Source organism: Polypterus senegalus, chromosome 3, assembly GCF_016835505.1.
Source record: "Polypterus senegalus isolate Bchr_013 chromosome 3, ASM1683550v1, whole genome shotgun sequence".
NCBI classification, from domain to species: Eukaryota; Metazoa; Chordata; class Cladistia; order Polypteriformes; family Polypteridae; genus Polypterus; species Polypterus senegalus.
The window spans coordinates 53,843,955-53,863,046 of record NC_053156.1 but is presented as its reverse complement, the minus strand read 5'-3'; the positions used below and the strand labels follow the sequence as shown (position 1 = coordinate 53,863,046).

The 19,092-nt window shown below is 39.0% G+C and overlaps 1 protein-coding gene across 1 annotated transcript in view; it reads right to left on the bottom strand.

The window, feature by feature from the left end:
* The window catches only part of LOC120525147 (kinesin-like protein KIF1C), a 95,127-nt gene that overhangs the window by 8,627 nt on the left and 67,408 nt on the right, over positions 1-19,092 (bottom strand). Inside the window, exons 14-21 of the mRNA XM_039747211.1 lie at positions 18,591-18,666; positions 13,103-13,182; positions 8,599-8,693; positions 7,326-7,409; positions 2,946-3,126; positions 2,716-2,788; positions 827-925; positions 226-738 (exon numbers count right to left, since the gene is read on the bottom strand). Of these exons, the coding sequence (XP_039603145.1) occupies positions 226-738; positions 827-925; positions 2,716-2,788; positions 2,946-3,126; positions 7,326-7,409; positions 8,599-8,693; positions 13,103-13,182; positions 18,591-18,666 (1,201 nt within the window). The remainder of the gene's footprint in view (positions 1-225; positions 739-826; positions 926-2,715; positions 2,789-2,945; positions 3,127-7,325; positions 7,410-8,598; positions 8,694-13,102; positions 13,183-18,590; positions 18,667-19,092) is intronic.

Genomic DNA, 19,092 nt, shown 5'->3' with positions numbered 1-19,092 from the left:
ACAGTGTCCCCTGGAAAAAAATAAAATTAGGAAAAGGGATGATTTTTTTAAAGGAATACCAGCTAACAGAATATGCAGAAAAAAGGACCAAAAAGGAAATTCTCTGAAGTAACATCAATAGAACATCAGGAACATTCATCCACCCTGGAAATATTGAGTACACCCATAGAGTGTCACTTAACCAGGGTAGGTTGACATTTTAGGAAAAATTTGAAAACATCTTACCTGCCCACTAATTGATGGGATGACCTGCTCCATCTTAATCATCCTGTCTCTCAGGGCCTTGATTTCCTCATCTTTCATGTTATTCTGTAGCTTCACTTCCTGCAGGATGTCAGTTAGTTTGTCAATATGAGCTTTGAGATTATTCACATCTGCTTTTCCTGCTTCTCCATCTTCCCCAACTGCTCTCTCCTCTCCAATTCCCACTGTATCCCACACATCACGTGCCACCACACGCCAAGTGTCCTTCTCCTGTGGGTCTTTTTTGGCATACATGCGGCACAACTCCTTCATCTTCACAATTGAGAGGGCTTCGATCTCCTGTCGTGAATGACGGAAGTCATTAAGAGCTACTTCATAGCAGATCTCTTTGACTGCCTGCATCTTGAGGTCGGCTAGAGTCACCCATTTGGGATCTTTGCTAATACGACGTCGCTGGGGGATCTGGTAGACTCGTAATGGTTCTCTCTTCTTGCCACTGCTGGGCAGTCCACATTTCTTTACGATACTCTGCACCTGGCAGGTAAATGACCATGGGTTAGGAGTGTATCCATATTTCAGTTACCCAGGAGGCAAAATCTTTTATCTTTAGTGCTTTCTGTACCTTATTAGCAGGAAGCTTCTCACGTAGAGAAGAGATCAGACGCCAGCTCTCTTCACAGGATCGCTTATCTGAATCGTCACCGCTGTCAGAATCTGCATACTATACAGTAAGACAACAGGCATATGTTATACACCATGAAGCAAAGTGACTTGCGGGTTCGACCCAGAAACACAAAGATGATAATTATGAGCTGATATGAAAAAAACACAATTGGTCAGCAAACTCACCCAAATCTAGGTTTACAGTATACTCATGATAGAGAACAAAGATGGCGCAGGTGCAAGTCAACCATTTAACTGGTATGCATACAGTACAAAGCAGATTCAAATGTATGCTGGTTTGCCATTAACAACAGGAACCTGAACCTGGTTTGTGGCCATGCTGTAGATGTTTCTCCATTATCTCGCAGACCACATCAAATATATGCATACTTACTTACTCACATACAAATGTTGGAGGAAGTCCCTATAGTGCTAGTTGTTATTTTTCTTGCTTTTTATACTTTTATATTTATTTTTCCTTTATGCTGTTTATAGACTGTACAATGTTCCTTCCATCTTCATTAATATTCTCCTATATGCTTTGTTGGTATAAATGGAGTTTCATAATGAACACTTTTTAGTCCCAAATTATAAAGTTGCAACATGTGTAAAAAGTGAAGGGATCTGAATACAATAGTGCTTTACACTTTGAATGATTCTAACTTCGAAAGTTCCAGAGTTTGTACACTAAATTCAAGAGAAATGTGCACATAGTGAAAAAATGCAGCAACTGCATTTAACGTACGCCCAAGTTGTTTCTTACCCTCGCTGTGAAAGTATCTCTTGTGTTACGCTTGTGTGTTCTGGGGCTTATTTTCGGTTTATTTTTTATATATACTGTATAACCCCTATGTATAAACCATGGCATCCAAGAAGAGTGTGGAAGAAAAAAAGCCTAAGAAGACGGTTGAAGTATCGACAGTTGAGGTGAATAAGGAACTTCTCACAAAGCATGAAGGTACAGTAAATGCAATTTTCATTTTATTATACAGTATTTATGTACTTTATTTATTGTTTTCATGTTATAAGTTATTATTTAGGGCATTTGTGTTTATTTTTACGTTAAATTATGTGTATTTGCTGTTTTATGTTTATCGAAATGGGTATTGTTTACACTCTGGGAACGGATTCATTCACTTTCCATTATTTCTAATGGGAAAAATTTATATGAACTTCAAACAATTTAGAGTTTAAACAGCCTCCTGAAACAAATTAAATTTGAAGTACGAGGCACCACTGTACAGTACTTTCTGAAGGCACAGTATTTCGTATGGTACAAAAGTTTCATCTTGGAGACAGCTGACCTGCGAAAGGAGACCAAGATGTACTGCTATTAATATTAGCACTTAATCCAGCAACAATCAATTTTATTTTATATAGCTCGGTAAATACCTTCACAAGGCACTTTCCACCTACTTTTCCTATTTTAATTAAGTGAGCACTGGCAGTTTAATTGACGGAGAGAGTCAGTATTGGAGGCAGTCTGAAGTAAAAACATCTTTTCAAAAGTTTGTTCTAAACATACTGTAAAGGGCTGCTCATAGTCCTTCTCTGCATGGCCTGTCTTGTTTTACTGTCAGTCAGTAAATATATATTCCAGGTCTTGTTTAATATCCTGACTAAATGTCTGCCCATTTCTTCTTCAATTATTTAATATTTTGGATTTTCCTCTACTGCCACAAACTTCTAGTTTAATGTTGTTTGTTCAATAAAGTACCCTGAAATGAGGTTAACTGCAAAGTGTGCTACAAAATGCCAGGATTCTTTCTGTTGAAAGGACAAAGGCTGGACCTTAAGATGACCTGTCTGTTGTTCTTTCTTGTTATTCTGCTGATCAGCAACTCTCACCAGTCTCTGCTGCTCCAGAAGAAGATCTGCCTCTTCCTTTTCCCTCCTGTACTGGCTCTCCAAATCTTGCAGTCTGGTGACATAGGAAAAGCAGAATTAACTCCATCATTGGCCATAGGAAAAACAATAATAACAACAAAAAAAAATTCACATTCCCCAAATTTTTCCTTTTTTGCTCCTCATGGTCAGGCTCCAGAACTACTTTTGCATGTCATGCATTTGCCTCTCACCTCTTCTCCATCTCCAGTTTGATATCAATTCCCTGCTTCTCCAGAAGCTCCTTTTGGGCAAAGTTCCAGTCAACCTGCTCCCCTTGCTGCTCCAAAGTGGCATTCCTTTCCCTGACCTGACGGGCCTGCTCAGGATGATTGAAGCGGAACACGTGATTCTTGCCCATCACAATGCGGTTTCCTAGAAGAAGAATAAAGGACATTCTTGATTTCACTGGTAAGCCAGTACTAATGCCAAAATATTAGTAAGATCAAACTGTGGATCTCTTTACTATATTTTACAAGCTTTGAAGTTTACAGCCATAGTCTTTTCTTTGCTAGTTTAGAAATAAACAAGACATCTTCAAGGATCATCCTTCTTGTGGTACTTACGCATCATCTTCCATTGACTCTCAGATAATTCTTAGGAATCCAAGTGTAGTTTTTTTCCTCCTCTCTCTTTCTCATGAGGAAACATGACTACACTTGGTGAATGATGCTACAGTCATGTGAAAAGAAAGGTAAGTACACCTCATGAAATTATTTGTTTTCTTAACATTACTATATGTAGACACATCAAGATGTGATTTTCTTTTAAATGATATCCATAGATAAAGATGATGTAAGTAAAAAGAAAGAAAAGAAAAATTGACTTTGCAGTAATTTATTCAAGAAAGAATGAACAGATGCCACCCTTGCCTCTAATAGCTGGTATTCCCCCCTCAAGCAGACATTTTCTGTACTTGTCTGGCAGACATTGACTGGGAGAAAGTTTTTCTCACTCCTCCATGTAGCTGTGGGACAATAGAGGGGTGCCTAGTGAACACAGCCCATTTCAAACTCCCAAACCACAGCATTTTGATGGGATTCAGATCTGAGCTCTGACTTGGCTATTCCAACCCTCCAACATACAGGCTTGGGCAGATATATGGCCTAAATTTAAAGAATTATATGTAGGAAGTAAAAATGTTAGGGTTGAATACACAAAGGTTTGATTTGTGAAAATCAAAAATATACCTTATGAGGACTTGGGAGTCGTAGTGGACTTGAAAGTATCAGTATTTAGAAGCCATTAAGAAGGCTAACAGAATGTTAGGTTATATAGCACGATGTGTGGAGTACAAGTCCATGGAGGTTCTGCTCAGCCTTTATAATGCACTGGTGAGGCTTCATCTGAAGTTCTTTGTTCAGTTTTGGTCTCCAGGCTACAAAAAGGACATAGCAGCACGAGAAAAGGTCCAGAGAAGAGTGACTAGGCTGAATCCAGGGCTACAGGGGATGAGTTATGAGGAAAGATTAAAAGAGCTGAGCCTTTTCAGTTTAAGCAAAAGAAGGTTAAGAGGTGACATGATTGAAGTGTTTAAAATTATGAAGGAAATTAGTACAGTGGATCGAGACTTGTATTTTAAAATGAGCTCATCAAGAACATGGGGAGACACAGTTGAAAACTTTTTCATTCATTCATTTTCCAACCCACTTAGTCCACAATGGGGTCTCAGGTGGGTCTGCTGGAGCCTATCCCAGCTGGCATAAGGCACAAGGCAGGAACAAACTCTGGACAGGACGGCAGTTCATCTTCGGGCAAACACACACACACCCCACACACAGGCCACAATGATTTACAAATCTCATAAACCCATAATGTATTCACAATTAAACATAGAAAACATATCAAATGTTGAAAGTGAGATATTTTCTTATTTCATGAAAAATATTACCTTATTTTGAATTTGATAGTAGCAACAAACCTCAAAACAGTTGGGACAGGGCAAAAAAAGGCTGGAAAAGTAAGTGGTATTAAAAGGAAACAGCTGGAGAAACATTCTGCAATTAATTAGGTTATTTGGCACCAGGTCAGTAACATGATTGGGTATGAAGAGCATCTTAGAGAGGCAGAGTCCCTCAGAAGTAAAGATGGGCAGACATTCACAAATCTGCAAAAAACTGCTTCTAGAAATTCTGGAACAATTTCAGAATAATGTTCCTCAACATAAAATTGCGAAGACTTTGAATATCCCATCATCTGCAGTACATAATATCATCAAAAGATTCAGAGAATCTGGAGAAATGTCAGTGTGCAAGGGATAGGGCCGAACATCAATAGTGGATGCCCATGATCTTCCAGCCCTCAGGTGGCACTTTACTAAAAACAGGTATGATTCTGTCATGGAAATCACTGCATGGGCTCAGGAATCACTGTCTGTGAACAGTTGGCTGTACCATCCACAAATGCAGGTTAAAGCTCTATTATACAAAGAAGAAGCCATATGTGAACATGATCCAGAAACGCTTCCATCTTCTCTGGGCCAAAACCCATTTGAAATGGACTGAGGGAATATGGAAAACAGTTCTGTGGTCAGATGAATCAAAATTTTAAATTCTTTTTGGAAACCATGCGCAGTGCATCCTCTGGACTGAACAGGAAAGAGACCATCCTGGTTGTTATCAGCGCTCAGTTCAAACGCATGGTGTGGGGGTGGATTAGTGCCTATGGAATTGGCACATTACACATCTGGAAAGGCACCATCAATGCTGAAAGGCATATACAGGTTTTAGAGTAACGTGTTCCTATCCAGATGTCTTTTTCAGGGAAGGCCTTTCATATTTCAGAAAACCAATGCTAAACAGCATACTGCATGTATTATAACAGCATGGCTTCATAGTAGAAAAGTTCGGGTGTTGAACTGGCCGGCTTGCAGTCCAGATCTTTCACCAATTGTAAGCATCTGGGGCATCATGAAATGAAAAACATGACAAAGAAGACTATCGAGCAGCTAGGATCCTATATCAGACAAGAATGGGACAATATTCCTCTCCCAAAAGTCCAGCAACTGGTCTCCTCAGTTTTCAGACATTTATGACCTTTTACTAAAAGAAGAGGGGACGCTACACACTGGCAGACATGGCCCTGTCCCAAGTTTTTTGAGACGTGTTGCTGCCATCAAATTCAAAATGACCTTATTCTTTTCTTAAAATGGTACATTTTATCAGTTTAAACATTTGCTATGTTTTCTGTTTTCTGTTGTGAATAAAAGTTGAGTGTACAAGATTTGCAAATCATTGCATTCTGCTTTTATTTACATTTTAAATGGCAACCCAACTTTTTTGGAATTGGGCTTGCATATTTCTATAATTCTTGTGTTTATTAACAAATTTTATCATTCTGTTTCTTAAAACGAGCGTGCCTTAGTTACCTTGATATAAGTCTAACAGTCGGAGACCTGCCTCCTACAACAGAGAAAGGTAAGGTAAATAAAATAGAACCCTTACCAAATTATTTCAGAAATTACTGGTACTGTCAAAAGCAAAATTTATAACTAAATTAAAAATTCACTCAGAATTCCTACATTTAAATTGACTGTCCCTGGCTGGGCAAGTTAAAATGTCTTTTTCCTACAACAGCCACTTTTCTCAATTAAGCCTTCTGGCAAACCGTACTGGGTCACTGTTACTTGCAGTAGATTTTTGGAATATTTCTTCCCAGAAGGTATAGAGCTGATGAACAGCCAATCATAAAAATGAACATTGTAACGCAAACCACAGTGTGTACAAATATACAGTATTAACATTGTAACAAAACTGTGTGTGCATATACTGTATGTGTGTGTAATACTTACATATTGTAGAATATATTGTATATAAATGTTGCACGCTGAGTATATTTGTGTTATATTATTGTCAATTATTCTGAGCAGAAATGCAAATAAGAGTTTCATTGTACTCATTACACATGACGATAAACTTGATATTAGTCTCAGTATCTTTATCGTCCTCTTCATGAACATTAATAACACATAGCAGGATCCACCTTTCAAAAGATAATAACTGTCTTATGGCAAGTGCAAATGTCATTGGCTTCAGAAAATACCACATCCGATCATTTCATTTAGCATACAAATGTTCAAGCGGACCTTATCAACTCCCCAATATTCTCCACTTAGTCCCATACAGCAACACTCAGCTTTGCAATTGTGTTTATTCAGGACAACTAATTTCACCCACATAGAAGATGAGTCAAGGTACATAGAGCCCTGATAATCACCTCCCAATCTTAATTTCAATTTCTGTGTTCTCCACGTGAGAAATACAATTTCAAAAGACAAAAAGGGCCATATGGAAAGGCAAAACCTATATGTTTCAAAGGGCAGTATATGTTTCCAGTTCCTAAATATGTATGAAAAGTTCAAAGTGGACATCAACAGTCAATTTCTCCATAATCTGAGCTTTTTCCCTGTGCTGTTGAGAATGTTTTCTTCCTCAGGTTAATTAATCCTCCACCACAGAAGAATTGAGTTATTGACCATACTGATAATTCACTCCGATTCTCCATCCCTACTGATTTTTGTCTCAGTTTCTATGCCTTCTACCTCAGAAATACAAGTGCCTCGTCAATGAACTCACCTTGTTTTAGGACGATGGGCTCTGTAATCTGCTTTCCATTCACATATGTCTCAGCTCCTTCTAGTGGCTCCAGTGTCACTACCACTGCAACAGAAACACCAAAATCAAACGAAATTCAAGAGAAGACAAATCAGTGTGCACTGGGCATGATTAAGCACCACTCCAAGCTCTGGAGCAAATAGCTTTACCTGCAAGTCTTGAGCACAGGAGGAAATTAAAGAGAAAGAACTGATTGAAGACACCAAGGGGTCATGGGAATCTGGAACAGGCTACTGAGTCATATGGCTGAAGCAGAGACCCTGAAAGCACTTGTGAACTGGGACAACTTGGCTATTGGCTACCAAATTAGCTTAGTGGACTAAGTAGTGTCTAGTTTGTACAAAGTCTTGTGTCCTTAATCATAAGCAACGACAACTGCTGTCATACCCAAGGTAGAAACTAACTGTTGGCCAGAAGTATGCTGTGGTACCATCAGATATCATTAGGGAAAGACAGGTTATTAGTCATTTGTCATTTCAGTATTTTTCAACGATAGCCAAGTGTCTTAGTTGCAACCAGACCATTGGTGGACTCTGACAGCCTGACAACTTTTCCTCACAAACTGTACAAGTTTAAGTGAATGTGAAAAATCATTTAAAAGGCATAATGCTTGAGCAGAACTGCCATGATCTGATTACGTCTAACAAATGAGAAACATTATCTAGCTGCACAGTACCTTTGGGGTTCCTAGGAAGCTTGAGGATAGAAAGAGAAAGAAATACTTGATGTAAATAACGAAATAATCAAGTGGCAGTCAATAAGCTCTGACAGGTTGTTCTCTGGTAAACGTTTCAGGGTAAAAAGCATGAAACCCAAACAATATGGCTCATTATACACAGTTGACATCACCTGTTCTATAATCACTAAACTTTGATTAGTAAATATCACAATCGAAACACCACGACATCCAGATTTTCTAAAATATCCTGGAATTATCAAGACAATGGAAACACTCAAATTCAAGTTTTTAAGAACAGGAAAATACAAAAATGCATTTTTCAGTGTTGTCAATAACCTCCAGGGGTGTATGAACCCTGTTCTAGTTCTACGTGAGAGCTCCAGCTCTCCTGGATCAAATTGCAGATGCTGGATTGGATTACATTTCTCTACATGCTGGATTTTTTTTTTTTTTTTACAAAACCAAATGACTATAATGTTTGTGCGGGTCTTCTGATAAAAATGCCCCTACAATGTACTTCTGTTAATATGGGCACATTGCTTCTTCACAGCTTACCTTCTCCATTGTCATTAGTCTGGCTATGGAACACACAGTGTTGCTTCTCAATGAACTGGCCACTGAGTCGAATGTCTACATCTTCCTGCCCCACCCTAAAAAAACAAAAATCAAGCAGGTGACTAAAAATCATTCCTGGGGAACCAAGAACTATTAAAATAGAAGCAAGCCCATGAAGCTAGCCTGTCCCATTAAACAATATGGAGCCAGTCTGTGTTCATCAGGGATTGCTGTTGGGGCTCCAGTATTGGCTGAGCTCTGAAATCTTACTCACATTTGGAACTATGAATATAAAACATATTAGCTATAGAAAAAAAATACAGTATCAGGTAGAATATACACATTAGCAGAAGAACTGCATCATACACCGATATGGAATATAAAAATGAAATCCACAGGACTTTGTACTTTAACAGCATTATCCAGAACAGGCACTTTTCATGAGATGTACAGTATGTGTGCGGTGCTAAAATGCCCACTTCAACATGCGGCTGGATTGAAGTAATTGCAATTAGCCACCCTGCACCATAGATCCATGTTGTAATTTTACAGTTGTACTTGAAAGTTTGTGAACCCTTTAGAATTTTCTATATTTCTGCATAAATATGACCTAAAACATCATCAGATTTTCACTCAAATCCTAAAAGTAGATAAAGAAAAACCAGTTAAACACATGAGACAAAAATATTATACTTGGTCATTTATTTATTAAGGAAAATGATCGATTATTACATATTTGTGAGTGGCAAAAGTATGTTAAACTTTGCTTTCAGTATCTGGTGTGACCCCCTTTGCAGCAATAACTGCAACTAAACATTTCCGGTAACCTTTGATCATTCCTGCAAACTAGCTTGGAGGAATTTTAGCCCATTCCTCCGTACAGAACAGCTTCAACTCTGGGATGTTGGTGGGTTTCCTCTCATGAACTGCTCGCTTCAGGTCCTTCCACAACATTTCGATTGGATTAAGGTCAGGACTTTGACTTGGCCATTCCAAAACATTAACTTTATTCTTCTTTAACCATTCTTTGGTAGAACAACTTGTGTGCTTAGGGTCGTTGTCTTGCTGCATGACCCACCTTCTCTTGAGATTCAGTTCATGGACAGATGTCCTGACATTTTCCTTTAGAATTCTCTGATATAATTCAGAATTCATTGTTCCATCAATGAAGGCAAACCGTCCTGGCCCAGATGCAGCAAAACAGGCCCAAACCATGATACAACCACCACCATGTTTCACAGATGGGATAAAGTTCTTATGCTGGAATGTAGTGTTTTCCTTTCTCCAAACATAACACTTTTCATTTAAACCAAAAAGTTCTATTTTGGTCTCATCTGTCCACAAAACATTCTTCCAATAGCCTTCTGGTTTGTCCACATGATCTTTAGCAAACTGCAGACGAGCAGCAATGTTTTTTGGAGAGCAGTGGCTTTCTCCTTGCAAACCTGCCATGCACACCATTGTTGTTCAGTGTTCTCCTGATGGTGGACTCATGAACATGAACATTAGCTAATGTGAGAGAGGCCTTCAGTTGCTTAGAAGTTACCCTGGGGTCCTTTGTGACCTTGCCGACTATTACATGCCTTGCTCTTGGAGTGATCTTTGTTGGTTGACCACTCCTGGGGAGGGTAACAATGGTCTTGAATTTCCTCCATTTGTACACAATCTGTCTGACTGTGGATTGGTGGAGTCCAAACTCTTTAGAGATGGTTTTGTAACCTTTTCCAGCCTGATGAGCATCAACAACTCTTTTTCTGAGGTCCTCAGAAATCTCCTTTGTTCGTGCCATGATACACTTCCACAAACGTGTTGTGAAGAGCAGACTTTGATAGATCCTGTTCTTTAAATAACACAGGGTGCCCACTCACACCTGATTGTCATCCCATTGATTGAAAACACCTGACTCGTATGTGAACCTCTAGGATTAGCAGTTAGTTTGAAGGTGAAATTCTTTTGCCACTCACAAATATATAATATTCAATCAATAAATAAATGACCAAGTATAATATTTTTGTCTCATTTGTTTAACTGGTTTCTCTTTATCTACTTTTAGGACTTGAGTGAAAATCTGATGATGTTTTAGGTCATATTTATGCAGAAATATAGAAAATTCTAAAGGTTCACAAACTTTCAAGCACAACTGTAGTTAGCTAAAGGAAAATGTATACTTCTGCATCAAGTCTACGCTGTAGGCTAGACACACACCTCCTCAAAAATGAGACTATGCATCGCATCAACGTGAACCCCACTTAGATCCCTCTGACCCAGAATGACCAGTTTCCTAACTATGTATTACTTGAAACACTATTCTGTTCATCTTCCGCTATTCTGAAGCTTACTGACAAAAGACTTGACAAAGAAGATAGAAAATATATGTACTGTATTTATACAATACCTCATCACAACACTACAAAGACAATCACATGGAGGCCAATTCATGGCACAAAATATTAGGTAACATCGATTTGAAAGTCAGTGAATGTATAAAAAAGGGGAAAAACCTGAGGGGCAAATACATTCGCCTATGGTAGAAAATGCATAGCAAGTGGAGCATTGATACAAGAAGGTAAAAACTGCCTGCATTTTAATGGACCACTTGCTTTTCTTGCGTGATACAAACACCACCAACTAGCTTTCAGGCATGGGCCTGCAGCATGGCACGACACGGAAGTATAAACTGCTATCGACGACTTACTGTATATGTGCATAGATTTAAGAAGACAAAAAGCATGTCATTTCAAGGGTGTTCCTCTGAAACAAGAAGACTGTCAATTCAGAGAATACATAATCTGTCATTTTCTACTATCCATCATCACACTCTCCAGCATCAGTGAGACCAAGCAAATTACTAATAACGCTTTCAATCTCTGTCAGATGGGCTGCTGTAACTCAAGCCTCTTGCCCCACCCAGCTGCCCCCAAACAGCTGCCCACTTGACCCACCTATGAAGATCTTATGCAATTCAGGGAATGAGCACTAGGTGGTTTATAACACCATGACATACTTTTAAATTGTATTTTTAGGCATTCTGTATATTTCACACTTTGGCTTTAGGCCTCAACTACTTCTTGACTAAAATTTTCCAAAATTGCTTGTTGAAAGTTGGACTTGTGCTATGTGCAGAACAATGGGCATAGAGCAGGATCCTGTTGTGAAATGGGCTCAAAGGTGCTGCACTGATGCAAGGGACAGTTCCATAAAGTGTGGACACTCAAAGTAACAACACACTGCTAAAGTCCAAGAAGTGACAGTAGACAGCAGAGGAAACACATAGCTGAGGTTCAAACTAACTTGAGTTCTGCGAGTTGCTCACTAGCTGATATCTGATTAATCCAGCGGAGTATCTGCAACAATAAATGTAACCTCTGGTACCCCCAACAATACAACCAAGAGAGGTCAAGCAGAGATCTGCACCATCATACTTACAGATAAAAGTCTGCAGAAAACTGCTTTAAACAATTATTTCCTGTACCTCAGCAAATATGGAACACTGCTGAATCGTGGGAAAGATTTCCAAAAGTTTATCTACTCCAAACTTGTTATATTTAACTCGGCGGATTGGCCTTCTTTGTCCTGGACATAATTTCACTTCTCCTCACCTACTTAAAACTTTCCCATATTTGTGAATTTAAAGATTTACATGCTACAGTGGCAAAATGAGAAGTGGTGCTGCTCTGGACCATAAACTCTAATTCACTGTAAACACGCAAGGTAGACCAGTAACCTGCACAGTATTCAGACTACTCACTTTATTTTACTTTTCCTTCCTTCTTAAAGGTCAATCCATACATTTTCCCCACTGTTTTATTTATTTTGTTACAGGGCTGTAAGACAGATGAAGTTAGTACTGGCTGCATTAGAAATAAGGTAAGAGTGGACCCCAAATGTGAAGGCAACCCATAACCAGAGGCTGCTGTCTCAAAGTGTGCCGCACAAATGCAGTGTCTCATCTGAGGAACATTCATTACTGTATGTCTAGCTGATGTGTAACTGACTCACTGTAATTTTTGCAATCAGTAAAATAAAAACAAATAATGTGTAGGAAGAATCTAGCATAAAAACAAAACTTTTGTGGTTGAGCCATACTTATACAGGCAGGATCTCAGTAACTCTTGCATCCCGTACCTTTGAAAAAATAAACAGCATGCCCCCAAATCAGTCCTTATGGTCCAGATGTTACACCTGGCTCTGCTCTAACCTGAATAAATACAAGGGGCTTTATCAGCTCAGCTTTTTTTGAGGTTCTCAGCTCCCACTGTTGATGAAAACTATCCCATGTTGAGAAAAAACCCACATTGACAGCCAACTACTTACTCAGGCAAGGAATTAATTCAAATGAAGGGGGGAGGACACCAATGATACTGTAACTGAAACTTAGGTGCTGCCCAAATGGTAGACAACAAAAACAGTTCTCCCTACTAACAGATACTCCCACTAACTTTGGTGGAAAGCAAGTACTCTACACCTCAGAAAGTTGATATGAAGCACCCATTGTCCTCCCTACCTTGTTATACCCTCCTTGATGTAGTACAGCAGACACTCCGACATCAGAGGATCTTCATTCAAGTTCACCAGGTGGGGAGTCTGCAGTGAGAGAATTGCAAACATCTCAGTGACATAAAAAAACATACAAAAGCAACTGGGAGGCACAACATGGTGTTTTAGGGTTACATATTGCTTTCTTCCATCCATCCATCCATTATTGAACCCTCTTAACCCAGTCCTGGGTGTCTTGGGAGTTAGGGTCTGTTTAACTTCTCATTTTAAATTATTTTGAATGATTGACATTCACCCAAAATCAAACTGCAAGTGCATAACTGGTAAAGATGAAACCAAGAAATTCACTTAGAAAGAGGATGTAGGGGAATTCTGGAAAACTAGCAACGGACAAAAAGATCACACAACTAACCAACCAAGATTCATCTGATATGCCACCTTTCTATAGTAAACACCATCCTAAAAAAGATTTACAAAGTGCAGGACCACCATACAAATGTTTTATACAGTTGGAATATCATATCACATACAGTATAATGAAAATAGAATACTAAACATTTTGTCTCATTTCAAAATTATCATTTATACACATTTCATTTTAATCAGACTATTTATTAAATAGTTCTCCCATCTCAGCAGAGGTCTTCTGAAGCTTTGTTAGAGTGACCATTGGCTTCTTGTTTACGTCTCTAACTAAGTTTTCTAGAGTTTTCTAGTCTGGTTACACAGTTTGGCCAGACAGCCAACTCTAGGATGAGTCCTGGTGGTTCTAAACTTCTTCTATTTCACAATTATTGAGGTCACAGTGCTCCTGGGGACACACAAAAAGCTCTCGGAATGGTTTTATACACTTCTCCTGATCTATGCTTCACCACAATTTGATTTTTGTGTCTAAAGAGAGTTCCTTGGACTTCAGAGTTGTGGGTCCTTATATACACAGGTGTGTGCCTTTCTAAATGATGTCCAATCAATTCTAATTGGTCACAGCTGAACTCCAGTCACGTTCTCTGCACATTTCTATTTCTGGGATCATTAAAGCAAACAGGATGCAGCTGAGCACAATGTGGAGAGCGGGCAAAGGGTCTGAATACTTAAATGAATGAGGGGTTTAAGTTTTTGATTTTTTAATAAATTTACAAATTGTTCTAAAAACATACTTTCACTTCCTCATTATGGGTTATTTGGTGACTGATGGGCAAAAATTGGAAATTTATTTAAACTTAAACCTACAACATTATACAGTGGACCCTTGACTTATGAACTCAGTTCGTTCACGAGGGCTGGTTGTAACTCAAATTGGTTGTAAGTCAAGACTATTTTTCCCATAAGAAATAATGGAAATACCCATAATGCGCTCCGAACCTCCCACAGCAACACTTACTTAACCTTTTTAATAATAAAAAAGGGTTGTATAATGTGCATAATTTACCAAAAACACCAATAATTTTTCTAATGTACTAACCAAAAAGTTATAAAAAGTGCGTAGCCAACCAGAAACAACAATTTCATACTGTACTCACCATTTAATTTGACATCTTTGGGCTGCAGGAAGGGAGGAGGAGGAGAATGAAACGGAAGGTGGTTATTGTTTAGAAGGAGCCTCCTTATGCAAATCTTTTCTTTGTAAAATTGTCGAGATGGTGGATTTCAACATGCTGTACATATTAGCGAGATCAGTCACACGAACACCACTCTCATATTTCCGCACAATTTCCTTCTTCGTTTCGATTGTGATCGCTGTTTCTCAAGTTAATAATGACAGTAGTCGAGCACTTAGTTCAAAGCTGGTCATGTTGTGAACTGCCATAATACACTCCAAAGCAAGCCGGTGCTGACTCAGCCTGATGACATCATCATGTGCCGCACCAGCCCGCTAGCTAACATCCCTTAACAATCGCTTTCTTTACTTTCGTTACCTTCTCTTCCTTCCTTAGCAATTATGCGTCTTGCTTGCCATGGTCTTAGTGAATTATATATATAGATAAATCACTGCACTGACCGAAATTACGTCCACAAACACATGCATCTGGGCTCCGACTGACGCTTACGAATGCTCTTGGCTGTTTGTTTACAGTCGCACAAGCGGATACACGTGACCGCATTCGGGTCGTAACGCAAGATGTTGTTCGCATGTCAGGCCGGTCGCATATCAAGGGTCAAGTGTATATATATACTAGCAAAATACCCGCGCTTCGCAGCGGTGAAGTACTGCCTTAAAATTTTTATTAAGAAGAAAATTAAACCTTTTTAAACTGAGGGAAAATATGCCAATAATTATTTGTTAAGGATCTCTTTGTATACCACATTGTGAGTTCGGCCCTCCGGTTGTAATATGACCAAGCTGTGCGCTGAGCTTACTCTTGAGCATGCAACGTACAGTTGGCCAAGTGAACAGTAATCTTGTTTCAAATCTCACAGCTTGGATTGCTGCTGTCATAATCGGTTTGAGTTTCATGTTTTTTTTCAATTACATTAGTATTTGTAGGACTTGTGTTGAAGAGACATTCGGCATCTGTCAAGCGTTGTAAGTATACAACCGGTTTCATCGATAACTTTACATCCAGCTTTTGAGAGTTTAAACATTCATAAACATCAAAGTGTCCACTACTGAAATTGTCACCTGTGAATCTAAGATGTTTAAGAGGCATTGGAGGTTGTCAAAAGGTGTAAAATATTTGGCCATTTCGGTACACTTGAAAGCGACAACCGAACAGTTCAGCGGCAGCCATCAACTCACATGCAGAACCATAGGTGAAGGGCTTAAGCATTTCACTCTTCTAGTGCTCCTGTGTAGTCTAATTATCTCCTGTATCGTCATCAGTCCACAATTTGAACCTGTCCCAGTCATTCAATACATAAGACACAATGTTCCTCCGGATATCAAGAATGAGCCTGATATGGCCGTGCAATATGTAACAAAGAGAATGGAAAAGGTAGGTGCCATCTCCGGGCATGGAAACCACTTGGTAAGTGACAGTTTTTTGATCGATGGTGATCACTTCGATAGACATGTCAATGGGGGTTATGGTTGGAATGATAAAGGAAATGGGTACCTGAACAATGTAAAGTAAGTCTAAAATACCTGCACAATAACTATAATCATAATAAACGAACAATAAAACAGCGGAGAAGCCATGGATTACTGTAAATAAAAAGGCTGCAGTTATCAGCAGGGAGACGTGAATCCCGTGGAGAAGCAAGGAAGGGAATGTAGAGACCGGAGCGACGCACAGCCTTATACAGGCAGGCAGCCAACAATGTGGGAGGCGTTGGGATGGGGAACCCAACGCCACCGCACACGGTGACCGAGCTGCAGGCTATGGACATATATATGTACGTAAGTAGGATTCAGTTAGTGTTGGGAACCCACGTACCAAATTTCTTGAAGATGGGCCCATAAGTAACAAAGACTGTTGAAAAGTTCAATATGGCGGTCATACCACCAAAATAAGTACGTACTGTACATTGGTTTCGGTTAGCCCAGGGAAGCCACCTACCAAATTTCGTGAAGATGGGGCCGTAAATAAGAAAGTTCAACATGGCGGATGTTGTTGACCGTTATGACTGTTACACGTAGAATTTCTAAATGAAACCTGCTTAACTTTTGTAAGTAAGCTGTAAGGAATGGGCCTGCCAAATTTCAGCCTTCTACCTACACGTGAAGTTGGAGAATTAGTGATGTTTGGAAAATTCAATATGGCGGCCGACAGTGGCGTCTTACCATCGAAATAAGTAAGTACATCAGTTTCGATTAGCGCAGGGAAGCCGCCTACCAAATTTCGTGAAGATAGGGCCATAAATAAGAAAGTTCAACATGGCGGACGTTGTCGACCGTTATCGACCGTTATGACCGTTACGTAGAATTTCGAAATGAAACCTGCTTAACATTTGTAAGTAAGCTGTAAGGAATAAGCCTGCCAAATTTCAGCTTTCTACCTACATGGGAAGTTGGAGAATTAGTGATGAGTCAGTCAGTGAGTCAGTCAGTCAGTGAGTGAGTGAGGGCTTTGCCTTTTATTAGTATATATATATATATATATATATATATATATATATACACATACAGTATACTGTATACACACACACAGGGGCTTGACTACCTGCTCGCTTTGCTCACCAACCCACGTGGGTGGGCCCAGGGCACCCACTATCTCGCAGCTGACCCACTCAAAGGGCATCAGGGGGCTCCTCCATTAGAGAAAGCGATTGTATTTACAGAGATGGCATATACAGAAGTATGCGGGGTGCAGGAGAAAGACAGTTTGATAAAAAAAAAATCAGTTACTTTTATTTTACTCGTATTTTAATACAGTTGCCTATTTTACATACCAATGAATGGTAAAATTTAGTAAAAAGTAAAAAAAAGTAAAAATAGACGTAAAAAGTAAAACATAATAAAAAGTAAATAAAAAATTAACACCGCATCAAAAACAATATTATGAATTACTTTATCCTCTAACTTACATTCTATAAATGTTGCTTTTTTGCATTTCTGTTAGTAATTATTTTTTGGGATATTTTTCTTTTTTTCGTTTACTGGACTATTCTCTTTGTTCTTGATTTTTATTATATGCAGCTCTTTTTTGTACATTTTCTTTTTTTCAACGCTAATCATCAGCTCATGTCACTCTTTTTCTATCGTGATCTAAAATCTAATGTTCTTGAACAGATAATTTGCTTTCTGCCTCGCCATTATAAAAGACTGTGTTGAAGGGCGAGTTGCCACTGAGAATGTCGTGTGGTGGTACGGAGATAGGATGTGCGCAGTAGGAGTAACGACTGGGCGAGCGGTGTGGAGGGGAGTTGTCAAGGCTGAATAACACGGACATGACGGAAAACTTGTTTTTTATATAATAGAGACACACACATTCACATATACATACACACACATATGCAGTGCCTTTAAAAAGTATTCAGTTACAGAACTATTTTTACGTTTTATTGTCTCAAATGTTTAACTTTCAATACATTAAAGTTAAATCAATAGAAACAAAAACCTCTCAATACATCTAAATTATAAGATTCTAAATGTATTCCTCCCCTTTGTAAACTCTTTTCAGGTGCAGTGTCATCACCTTGCCAACTTGCCCAATTTATTAACTGTGTCCACCTTTGATGGGAATGGGTGGATCACCTGTTCTCAATTAAACATGAAGGATAAATCCCCCCAACCGCCTCACTGAGGTCCAGCAGCATGGTGGAGAATGTTCACAAATCATGACCCAAGCCCTGTCTCTGGAGATTTTGCATGTTCCAGCGGCAGGTGAGCTGATGTAACTGTCAGCTGTATGTTTGTCTGTTTTGACCGAGTATATTTGAGTGCATGAATGTGCCTACCCTGTCATCCAGAGCTGGCCTGACATGTGCCCAGTGCTGGGATTGGCATCAACTTACATCAGTCTAAACAGATGTGAGAGAGTAATAGCAATGGAGGGCTGTTTTCTGTCAGTACACCAAGTAAATATTCACATAAAACTGTTTTGCCTTTTACTCACCCCTTTTGGAGAGAAGACTCCCACTGTCCCACCATCTTCTCTAATGGCAACTCCCATCTCAGCAAGAAGCGACTCCCTACATGAAAAGAAAAGCCATGTGAAGAATACAGCAGACTCTCAGATATGTATTGGCATCTGTCTCTATTCTCTATATACACTGACATAATTTATTGGTACTTATTTATCTGGATTGTTAATGAGATTAATTAAATGTAAAATATTTCAATGTTGCTGTGAGGTGGCTGAACCCATGATTCCTTTATTTTATCAAAATTCGTGTGGGAAGCAGAATTTATGGTCATGCTGTGTATGATGGTTGGTTTCTTGGTAATTCTGTCATTGCCAGTTATACTGTACAACAACTAGCACACCCTCTATACAGACAAAATAGACAAGCTACACACTAAGACAAAAAGAATAAGCATTGGGCATTATTTATAATGTAGCAGACAACTGCATTGAGAGAACATGTCAATTATGTAACTGTGATATAATTAGTTCA